This window comes from Ipomoea nil, unplaced genomic scaffold, assembly GCF_001879475.1.
Source record: "Ipomoea nil cultivar Tokyo-kokei standard unplaced genomic scaffold, Asagao_1.1 scaffold2826, whole genome shotgun sequence".
In the NCBI taxonomy this organism is placed as follows: Eukaryota; Viridiplantae; Streptophyta; class Magnoliopsida; order Solanales; family Convolvulaceae; genus Ipomoea; species Ipomoea nil.
This window is the reverse complement of record NW_017619254.1, coordinates 1621135-1633605: the sequence shown is the minus strand read 5'-3', so window position 1 is coordinate 1633605 and position 12471 is coordinate 1621135. Positions and strand designations below refer to the sequence as shown.

The 12471-nt window shown below is 37.4% G+C and overlaps 1 protein-coding gene across 1 annotated transcript; it reads left to right on the top strand.

The window, feature by feature from the left end:
• The first annotated feature begins 8396 nt into the window (after nucleotides 1-8396).
• Nucleotides 8397-11888, top strand: LOC109158684 (pectinesterase 1-like). The gene is made up of 4 exons (XM_019306580.1): nucleotides 8397-8978; nucleotides 9669-9872; nucleotides 10203-10450; nucleotides 11383-11888. The coding sequence occupies exons 1-4, from the start codon at nucleotides 8484-8486 to the stop codon at nucleotides 11582-11584; spliced, it is 1149 nt and encodes a 382-aa protein (XP_019162125.1). The 5' UTR covers nucleotides 8397-8483; the 3' UTR covers nucleotides 11585-11888.
• The last annotated feature ends 583 nt before the right edge of the window (nucleotides 11889-12471 follow it).

Genomic DNA, 12471 nt, shown 5'->3' with positions numbered 1-12471 from the left:
ATTAAAGAATATAAGAAAAAGATATGATGGATGCATGTGCAAGGTAAAAGTAATGGAAAAGATAGCGGAAATTATAACGATAAGGGTATTTTTATCCAAAAAAAATTGTATAGTACAACTTTAAAAGAACAATGTACAAAATTGATAGCAATAAAAATATGAACATAAATTAAGGATATAACTTTGATTGAAACTTATTATATTACTAGTATTTTCTTATGCGCGATGCACAAAAATTAGGTGCCCAATATTAGAATTTTATATTAAGATTTTTAATATTTAAATTATTATAAATAATAATAATAATAGTGTAAACATTTTTATACATTTGATATTTATATTGTAGGAAATAATTCCAAATTATAATGTATAAATATTATTATTATTATTATTATTATTATTATTATTATTATTATTATTATTATTATTATTGAATAAGATAAGAAAATATATGGTGGATGCATGTGCATAGTAACAACAGTGAAAAAGATAACGGAAGTTATAACGGTAGGGGTATGTTTGTTCAAAATATTATAAAGTACAACATTTATAGCATAATGTATAAAAAAAAAATTAACAGAAAAAACGAACATAAATGAAGGGTATAACTTTCATTCACACTTATTATGTTTTTAGATTTAGATTAGACACTATTAGGGGACTTCAGCGCGGCAAATTATGCTATGCGCACGGCGCTAAAACGGCGTCGTTTTCCGTGAAAACGACGCTGTTTTAACTATAAAAAAAAAAAAATTTGTTCGAAACGCCGTTAACGGCGTTAACGGCATATTCGTTATGAAATTATGAATATACAGTTATGACATTATGAATGTATATTTATAGAATTATGAATGTATAGTTATGGAATTATGAACTTACAATTATGAACATAGAGCTTCGAAAATTATGAATGTTCGGTATGGAATTATGAATATACAGTATGGAATTATGAATGTACAGTTATGGAATTATGAATGTACAGTTATGGAATTATGAATGTACAGTTATGAAATTATGAACATAGAACTCTGACATTATGAACTTACAATTATGAACATAGAGCTTCGAAAATTATGAATTTACAGTTATTGAATTATGAATGTACAGTTACGGAATTATGAATATACAGTTATAGAATTATGAATGTACAGTTATAGAATTATGAATGTACAGTTATGAAATTATGAATGTACAGTTATGAAATTATGAACACAAAGCTGTGAATATATGCTCCTATAACGAAGCGGTCTGAAATTAAATTTAAAAAAAAAAAAAAAAAAAAAAAAGAAGAAGAAGATAACGGTGCCTGACGGCACCGTTATCCGTGCCCGTGAAGCACGCTGGGCACGAGCCCACAGCATAACTATCCCTTCAGCGCCCCTCCTACTTTTTGAAAGTTGCCCGCCATATTGTCTGAAGTTCCCATGTCTAATGGGCAACAAATTAAAAGTGGAGCCTTGGGCTCAAAGAAGCCTAAGGCTTTTAATATTAAAACAATTTTTTTTTTAATTAATGGAGAGGCATTTTGGAGAAAAAAAAAATCTTTTTTCAAAACGTTAATATGAAAAGCTGTTGCAATAAAATGCTCCAAAATGCTAACTTACCATATACTACACCCTTTTTATTAGAGGGAGAAGGTCAACAAGAGTAGAAAATATCTTTCCCTTTTTCTGTTACAGCTGCCATCACCTTTCTTGTATATAAAGGTGGCAGTTACCTCTTTCATGAATGTAATTTTCCTTTCCAGTAAAATGCTTACAACGAAGTAACAGAGAGTTCCTTTCTTTCCTTTCCCTTCCACTTGCGTTATGGTATCAGAGCCTCGTTATAGCTCTTACGTCGCTGCACTCGTCGGCACCGGCGAAGCCGATGAAGAAGATCACATCGGAACACCAGCTAATCAGTCGTCGGCCAACCAATCATCGATTCCTCTAGCTCCAGAGGTGATTCCGCAGTGGAATCCATCTTCGCAGAATCAGAGAAGCTGCAATGGAGAGGAAAATCCTCTTCTCTTGAACACAAACGATAATCCGAGTCTCATTCTGGTAAATCTTCTATTAACAGGTAGTTCTAACTACAATTCTTTGTGTATTTCCATGAAAATCGTCCTAGAAGTAAAGAACAAGTGGTGCATTATCGATGGAAGCCTACCAACACCAAACAGGGAGGACAATCGATATCCTACCTGGAGATGATGCAACCTTATGGTCTGTTCGTGGATCTTCAAGGTGGTAGACTCTTCAATCGCGCAGAACATCATGTATCTGGAGAAGGCTAGCGACGTGTGGAATTATCTCAGGAGAAGATTCGCACAGTGCGATGCTCAGAGGATTTCAGCTCTACAAAATGATATCTACAACTTGAAACAAGGTAGCCTAACTGTTAGTGACTATTACACTAAATGCAGGACAATGTGGGAAGAGATGAACGCTATGAGATCACTTTCCGTATGCCAATGCATTCCCAGGTGCGCATGCAATCTTGCAGACAAGATCAAGAAGGAACGAGACATAGATCAGGTGATTCGCTTCCTTCAAGGTCTAAATGATGATTACAATGCCTTGAAGTCCAATGTGTTGATTCTGGATCCTCTGCCGGAAGTCTACAAAATCTATGTTATGGCAGAGAAGGTAGAGGCAAATCAATATGACTAATCTACTCACAGGGAATCTTGAGATCAGTCAGGCAAACGCTATTCAAAACATTCAAACCTCCACAGAGGAAGTGGTAGCTGCTGTCAATCCATACAATGGTAAGAAGTATTTGAATAGCGGAGCTAACAAACCTAAGTGCACATTTTGTGGTATGACTGGCCATAATATCGATAAATGCTACAAGAAACACGCTACCCCCCGAGATGGGTGCCGGGCTACAAGTCTATGGCTAAACAACAGAATGTAGCACCAGTGATGAGTGGTATAAATGATTTTGGAGTTTCTGCAGATCAGTTTCAAAAACTAATGGCTGCCATCCAAAATCAGATGGGACAACCATCAAGCTCAAGCACCACAGTAGTTGTTTCCCTTGTTCCACGGTTTAATGCAGATCAGAATGAAGGCAAGTTTCTTACCTCTCATATTAACTCTATCTCTCTATGCAATTCTTCATGGATTTTAGACTCCGGGGCTACGGATCACATCACTTGTTCTACTCAATTTTTTCATGAATATCGTGCTATTGAGGGGGATGAAGTTAGTCTGCCTACAGGAGAAAGAATTGCTGTCAAGCACAGAGGGAACATACATATTGGAGAAGGCTTGTGGCTGAAAGATGCAATGCACATTCCATCTTTTTACTTTAACATAATATCTGTGAGCAAACTTCTTCAAGATTCAGCTTATGATTTAGTTTTCTCATCTGAACAGTGTCTAATCCGGGAACCTCATGGGAGGATGGTTGGTTTAGCTAAACAAGAGAGGGGTCTATACCTCATGACAAAGCCTGCAGTTATGGTGAATTCCGATTCTACTCCTAGAGTTGAGCTTTGGCATCAACGTTTAGGGCACTACCCCTATGAATAAAATGCATTTGTTAAAGGATCTACCTAGATTGATTCCTACGAATAAAGCTTGTGATGTCTGCCATTTAGCTAAACACAAACGGTCCTCCTTCCCTCTAAGCACTTCTTCAACAAATGCATGTTTTGATATAGTTCATGCATATATATGGGGACCCTTTCCAGTTAATTCCCTGAAAGGAGAACAATATTTTCTAACCCTAGTAGATGATTACTCACGGTTCACTTGGCTTCATCTAATGAAAAGAAAATCCGAAGTCAGGGATTTAATAAAGAAATTCCAACACTTTGTATCAACTCAGTTTGGTGTCCTAATCAAGGTTCTTCGAAGTGATAATGGGCACGAGTTTGAGATGGGAAGTTTCTTTGATGACAAGGGTATTCTGCACCAGAAATCTTGTGTTAACACTCCTCAACAAAACGCAGTAGTTGAAAGGAAACATCAACATATCCTTAATGTTGCAAGATCACTTCGGTTTCAAGCCAAACTCCCAATAGAATTCTGGGGGCATTGCGTTTTACATGCTGCTTTCCTGATCAATCGGCTTCCTTCCCCATTGATTGAAGGTCTGAGCCCCTATCACAAACTATATGGCAGAGATCCGGATCTTACTAAACTCAGAGTCTTTGGTTGCCTTTGCTTTGCATCTACTTTACCACACCAAAGAAATAAGATGGAACCGAGGGGCAAAAAGTGTGTGTTTATAGGGTTTCCTGCAAATATCAAAGGTTACATGCTATATGATTTATTTGACAAATCTATATTTGTATCTCGTGATGTTGTATTTTATGAGATGCAGTTCCCTTTCCTAGAACAATCCATTAAGAGTATTGTGCAGACACCACATTTGTCTAGTCCCCCATAGCCAAACATCCCTCTGAATACACACTTGGAACTCGAAGGGAAGCCTTCAAATGATGACATTACATTGATGCATGATGAACAACTTGAGCCTGGGAGCAACGTTAGTGGTTACCACAATTCGGCCACCTAGCCACATGTTGAACTCTCTGCGAATCAGCCCTTGCATGAACCTGTAGCTAGTTCCTTACCTGATGAAGCCATCCCTCAGTCATCATGTGATCATGAGGCAAACACAGGTGATGATCAGATATACATTGACATCCCTCTAGCTCCTTGACGATCAGCTAGAGAAAGACATGTGCCAAACAAACTATGTGATTATTATAGCGATTCAGTAACCACACAGAGGTCTTCTCCCCACATTCTGTCTCGTGTTATCTCCTATGATGGTCTCTCTCCCTTGCATAGAGCTTTCACCATGGAACTCACCTTAGTTGCAGAACCCCGAACTTACAATCAAGCTATCCAACATCAATGTTGGAGAGATTCCATAAAAGCAGAGATATTGGCACTTCAGGAAAACAATACTTGGGAGTTGACAGAGCTACCAACTGGAAAGACACCCATAGGATGCAAATGGGTTTATAAAACCAAGTTAAGAGCAGATGGCTCCATCGAGAGACACAAGGCAAGGTTGGTGGTCAAAGGTTATACACAACAATTGGGTATAGACTATTGATAAGTGCTTGTTTGTCTATATTTTTTCCCCTTTCACTAAGCCATTTTGCTTATAGATCATTCCAAATTTCATGAGATTATGATTAAATTGTGTTATTTTGCAAGGAGTTTTGTTTGGAAACAAAGATGGAGTCAAATGGAGCATTTTGGATGCATTGGAGTCAATGGGAGCCAAGGGAAAGCTATGGAGATGGGCAAAACACTTCCAATAAAGCCTAAGGCTGGTGCTTGCAATGGTCTTGGTCATTTGAGCAAACCAAAGCAAAAGATCATGCAATTGCAATTCCCGACCTGCACGTCGATGTCTTAGTTTTTGCACCATATATCGAGCTACAAATATCCAAATTACATGATTCTTGTCGAATTGGAAAGAAGACTCAACTAGCTACAACTCATATTCAGACATCAAAGCCTAAAAAGGAAGCCACAGTGGTCAAAATCATCCTTGAAGTTGAAGTTCCAAACCTACAGATTTCACCCAAAACTGACCACTGTTTGGTAATTTGACCATATCTCGGCCTAGGAAGGTCCAAATGAAGTGATTCCTGCGCTATTTGAAAGAAGACTCTAAGGACTACAACTTTCATGAAGACATCGAAGCCTAATTCTAAATACAAAATGGTCAAAATCAGCCAAAAAAACGGAGTTCTGTTGCAGAGTAGAGCTCGACGCGTCGAGATTGGGCAGAAAGTCGTGATTTTCTTACTATAAATGTTCGACGCGTCGAGAATTTTCTTGACGCGTCGAAACCCTCCGTCTCTGCTCTATTTTAACTGAGTTTTGACACATTTTTTGATGGTTCTGAACCCCATTCGAACCCTAACTAGTTTCTACTCTTTCATTTCATATTTTAGTGTTAGATTAGGTGTAGATTTAGGTTCTTTATCATTTTTCAAGCTTAATCAAGGATTCAACACTTGGATTCCAAGATTTACCATTCATTTCTTAGTGAAGTTTTCTTCTCCCTCTTATCTCTTTATCTTGCAATGTTTATGCTTTACATTTATATTTTTGTGTTCTTTATGCTATTGAATCATGAGTAGTTAGTTTATGGACTTGAGTTAGGGTTGTATTTTATATCTTGATGCTTGATTTGTGATTATTGCATAAAGGGGATTTTTGCCTACCTAGGGTTCTTGAGTTTATGAAGGATTTGTGTTTGTATATTGTTAATGCTTGGTGTACAACATTCATTGGCATGTTTTGGAGGATTCTTGGCCTCAATGAGAGTTGGGTTAAGATTCCAAACCACTCCTTGCATAAACCCGATTTTTCCTATGAAAATGGGGGAAATTGGGGGTTTTAATTAGATGCTTTTTGTTCTTGGAGAACTTGGAGTTGATTCACCACGAGAGTGTGGCAATTCCTTGTTCTAATCCTTGTTAATTTGCTCACATGAGTGACTTATAGATTAGGATTCTTACGTGCATCCTCTCAAACCCTTGGTTATGTGATTTTCCCCAATCCTTAGGTTGTGTTATGCATCTAGAAGATAATGCTCTCTAGCTTGAGTCCGATTTCTTTATTTTGTGTTTACATCTTGTTACTTTGTGTTCGTGTTATTTTGTTTAGTGATCGTATCCTTGAAACTTCTTGTTATTTCCTTAGCTTCTTGTTGATTTCCTTATGCTAGTGCCTAGCTAGTTTCTTGTGATTGCATATTGCGTGTCGTAACCCCCAATCCCCTGAGGACGACATTTCACACTCGTACACTCACCATCACTCACATTTGCTACACATCAACTATGTTGAAACTTTTTCTCCAGTAGCTCGTTTGACAATTATCCGAACCTTTTTGGCTGTGTCCATTTCAAGAGGGTGGAACATCTATCAAATGGATATCAACAATGCATTTTTGCATGGTGACCATAAAGAAGAAGTATATATGGTTCTTCCTCCTGGATTTCAAACAGAGAAGCAGAATCAAGTGTGCAAATTGACAAGATCACTCTATGGTCTAAAACAAGCGAGCCGTCAATGGAACGCCAAGTTAACAGCTGCTTTATTACAAGTTGGCCGGATTCAAACAATCAAGTGCAGATCCTTCATTGTTCACGAGAGGTACTGGTATAGAATTCATTGCCCTACTAGTCTACGTCGGTGATATTTTAGTGGCCAGTAGCAAGCTATCTCTCATCCAGGAACTGAAAGACTTAATGCATACTGCCTTCAAAATCAAGGACTTGGGTATTCTTGGCTATTTTCTGGGAATGGAAGCCACACTCAGTAGTTCTGGCCTTAATCTTTGTTAGCGAAAGTATGCTCTCGAGATCCTTGAGGACGCTGGATTTTTATACTGCAAGCCGGTACGTACGCCCATGACACCGGGAGTTCTTTTAACTCATACTGATGGCTTACCTCTGTCTGATCCAAGCAGCTATCGGCGGTTAATCGGGAGGCTATTATACCTTACGACAACTAGACCAGACATCACATTCGATGTGCATCACCTCAGTTAGTTTGTAAGTGCACCTACTGACAAACATATGATAGCTGCTCACCGCATATAAAGATACATTAAGGGCTCTCCAGGCCAGGGAGTGTTCTACCCAATCAACAATAAACTCAAGCTTCAAGCTTTCTCAGATTCTGACTGGGCATCTTGCCCAGAATCTCGCAGATCAGTCACTGGTTTTTGTGCTTTCTTAGGCTCATCTCTTATCTCATGGCGCTCAAAGAAACAAGCTACTGTCTCCAAATCGTCCTCTGAGGCAGAATATCGAGCCTTAGCCATGACAACTACGTACTACTGGAAATTATGAAATTTTCGACCACCTGAAAGTGATCTTAAGTCAAGTTGATACCAAAAAGTGGTCGAAAATAGCAACAAAGGTTTTTCCGGATACCAAAAGTGGTCGGAACAAGGCTTTCGACTTGATTTAAGATCACTTTCAATTGGTCGGAAATTCCATAATTTCAAGTAGTAAACATGTATGATTTTCCTCTTAAAAAAAAAAAAAAAAAAAAAAAAAAAAAAAGTAAATTGTACAACTGATCAATCATTGTTTATGTTTTGATCAAGTCAAGGCTTACAAGAAAACACTTACAATCGACACAACTAGTATGAGCTGAGACAAAAGTATTATTCTTGGAGGAGTCTAACATAAAACATTATGAGTATATGAATATATGATGCATGCAGGTAGAACTGCAAACTAAAAAATGTTTCCTACACGTACATGCTATAATTGTAACAGAAATCCTCGAAGTGTACGTGTACGAAAGAAATCAAACCACAGATGTTTATGCACTCCTGTTTGATGTTCGTTCTTTACTAGCCTCAACTATAAAACCCTGAGCATATATAGATGTTCACAAGCAGATATATAACGCATTCATTTGCAAAAACATCTTCATATTATCCAATAAAAACAAAAACCCTAAAAAAAACAGTACTTGTGAACATTATATTGCATCGTTCGCATGGCGAGAAACACAGTAGTAATAAATGTTGTTGTTAGTGTTATTGTCTGTGTAGTTGTAGTGTTTTGTCCGGGCAGTGTTACCTCAGACGACACGGTTCCTATTCCTCAACAAAAGTCTGCGGTAGAGGGTTGGTTCAAAGCCAACGTTCAACCCCTTCCAGGCAGAAAGGGTTTGGACCCTGCCCTCACAACGGCGGAGGCCGCCCCAGTGCACATTGGGGTCGGAAAAGGAGGCAAATTCAAAACCATTCAAGAAGCCGTCAACTCCATTCCTGCTAAAAACACAAAGCGTTATATCATTAACATAGCAGGTGGGATTTATAAGGAGAGAGTGAAGATCGACTACGGTAACCATTTCATCACCTTATATGGTGATCCTAAGGATAGGCCAACTATAGATGCTGCTGCTACGGCTGCTCAAGTTGGTACCGTAAACAGTGCCACTTTGCATGTTTTGTCGGATTACTTTATGGCCGTTAATATTAACGTTAAGGTAAGTACATAAACAAACATGCACTACCTACACTACGTTAGTTGATTAGTTGTGCTCACGTAATGAGAAAAACAAATACAGATGTGTGTACAAACTTCACCTTATAACTTCAATGATAAACAAGTTAGATTACCTATAATTGATCGACCTAAACTAAGATGTAAGGAGGAAAATAGGCAGAATGACCTAACCGAACTTTAGAAAATTAGGCATGCACTTGCTACAGAAATCTAAGGTTTGAGTTGGGTCTGGGTCTGTATACTCATTGTCCATCAAAAGAAAAAAAAAAAAAAAAAAAAAAAAAAAAAGAATTAGTGACAACAGTGACCAAGAAAAGAGATTTACGAATTTACCTTGATAACAGTCAAAAATCGTAGTCAAGGGTGAAAGCAAGATCAGAGATTTACAAATTAATATTTAAATTTAGAGATGTTGAGGGTTAGAATTTGATTTATATATATATATATATATATATATATATATATATATATATATAGTAAGTCTGACCTTTTTACTTAATGGGTCAAGCCAGGCTATAGGTCTCTATGAAGAGACTTGATCTATTTTCATCCCTATTAAGAAGGCAAGTGGCCTGCTATGATTAGGATTTAGGAATCAAACTCTTACCAAGTCAAGGACCGGTTATCTAAAAATCAATTTTTAATTTGTTGTTTGGTGTTGTGCATACAGAACTCAGCTCCCAGGCCCAGTGGTAAACCGAATCAGCAAGCTGTGGCTCTGACCATAGCCGGTGACAAGGCTGCATTCTATAACTGTAAATTTTATGGATTCCAAGACACCCTTTGTGATAATATTAACAAACATTTCTATAAGGATTGTTACATTGAAGGCACGGTAGATTTCTTCTTTGGCGGTGCCAAGAGTATCATTTTGGTAAAATCTTTAATCTAAACTTATCATTCATTCAGTATACATATAGAACTGCATGCAGCCTCAGGTATAACGCAGTAATCGAAAGGTTGAGCGTGAGTGTAGTGACCCAAAAAATATCTAAAGCTCGAACCTCAATGAGGGATGATCTTAGCCTTGAAGCAATAACCAAATTAAACACTCAGACCTATCCTGAAGCACATTTCGTGATTTATCCTATCTCATAATTTCGAGGGCAGGAGTGAGGGACCGTCAAGTTTAGGGTTATTTGAAGCTATATTAAAATGCATGGATTAATATAATGGTCTTTTTGGATTTGTTGCATGGGCGCAGAACACAGAACTGCATGTTATCCCAGGTGGGATGGCGTTTATTACGGCACACGCTCGGAAAAGTGCAAAAGAAGACACAGGATACTCTTTCGTACAATGCCGAGTTACCGGGGATGCCAAATCTAGGATTGCAGTACTAGGAAGATCATGGTATCCTTTTGCTAAGGTCGTATTTATCTATTCTGATATTTGTGGTGCCATTAGACCGGAGGGATGGTTTGGGGTGCACAACAGTCTTACCGATGGAGAGTAAGTCATCTCATCATCTACGTCAACGTTTTCCTAATTAATTTTAGAGTTAATTTCTAAAGTCATCCTCCGACTATGGTATTTTTCTAAATTGATACCTTGACTTTTAATTTTTTCAAAGTGGTACTGTTACTTTTGAATTTTAAGTCTGAATGGTCATCTGTTAGCTTTGGCGTTAAGTTGGTAATAAAATGAAGGGTAAAATTATAAATTTAGGTTTTGCATTTCAATTTAAAGCAATCTGTGATTTCTCTAAGTAGTCTACGCACATATTTCTTCAAATTAGGTTTTTGCACTCCTAAATCTGCAATCAAAATGTGGGATAATCAACTAGAATGCCAAAAAAGTTCATCTTCAACTACATCCGCAAACTTCCCAAGGCAAAGATTTCGGGCCTTCTAGTTGATTATCCCACATTTTGATTGCAGATTTAGGAGAGCAAAAAACTAATTTGAAGAAATATGTGCGCAGATTGCTAAAACGAATCACAAATTGCTTTATATTAGAGTGCAAAATCTAAATTTCCAATTTTGCCCTTCATTTTAACACCAACTTAACGCCAAAGCTAACGGATAACCATTTTGGCTTAAAATTCAAAAGTCAGAGAACCACTTTGGAGACATTAAAAGTCAAGGGGTCAATTTGATAAAAGACCATAGTCAGATAACCATTTTGAGAATTAACTCTTAATTTTAGCATTGTATTATTGTTTTTTTTTTTTGTGACGAGTGAAATCCCGGACACTAAACATAATAATCCAAAGTGCGCAGTATATATAGTGGATAAACTAGACCTTATGACTCTAGTTCGCAAAGAAGTACAAGATTATAAACCAACTTAAGTTCTTCTGGTCGACTTAAACCAATATAATGAAGCTAATATACCACTCCCATTGAGAGTCAAACTTATAGTATAATCTTGCCCGTCTGCAGGACGACATACTTTGGAGAGTACAAGAATACAGGGGCAGGATCTGACATGGCTAAACGTCCCAAGTTCGTTAAGAGGCTGACAGATGCAGAAGCGAAGCCATTCATCACCCTGGCTTTCATCGAGGCTTCCAAGTGGTTGCTTCCCCCAATCACCAAAGCTGTTCAAGTCAATTCAACCCAATTCATATCAAGGTTAAATTAAAAGAAAACAACCTGCGAACTCAAGCCTAGCATATATACTTTACGATGATCAATACATATATATATATATAGAGAGAGAGAGAGAGAGAGAGAGAATAATGTATTGTCGACCAATAAGAAACAATGCTGCGACGGCGGCAGCCCCAATTCAAAGCCACTTCGATCAGTTAATTAGTTTGTGTGGTCGTTGTTTGTTTGGTGTAGGTGGTTAGGGTTAGTTCTGGGGCTGCGGGTCTTCATGGCTGCATGGCTCACTTATTGATCAATCATCAATACATTCTCGTCTTTTTCTCTTTTTCCTTCCATGAATACTCTACACAAAACTGTTCTAAAATTAATTATGTTGAGATTAATTGATATATAATTGCATTTATGTTCGTGTTTTTACCTTATATATAGATCTATTGATTGATTTCATGCATGCAAAATGTGTTGTAATTTCATTGCTTACATCTTTGAAATTGGGTGTATAAATTGTTGACTAGACGGATTTTTGGAGTATTTTAAATAGATTTAGAGTTAATGAGGCTAATGAGAATCTAAGGAGATGGATACTAGCTAGAGAGCTTTAAAAAAATTATCGATGTTTTGAATGGCCTTGATTATAAAGGAATATTAAGACAAAAATAGAACAAATGGGCATGGAGTTGTAATAGCTTGTTCAAAATAATATGTTTAGTATTATATTTTGGTCATATCTAGATGTATGAATGTTCAAATTGAGTAATTATTGCATTATTGCTAATTTAGATAGTTACAACTTTCATGAAAATCATCAAGAATAAGTTCAATGTTATGATGGTGTAAATACCTGCTCGTCCACCCAGAGCAGAGTTCCTTCCCAGAGTTGCATATATTGTTGTGCGTTTGGCGGTGTGTGGATGGCGG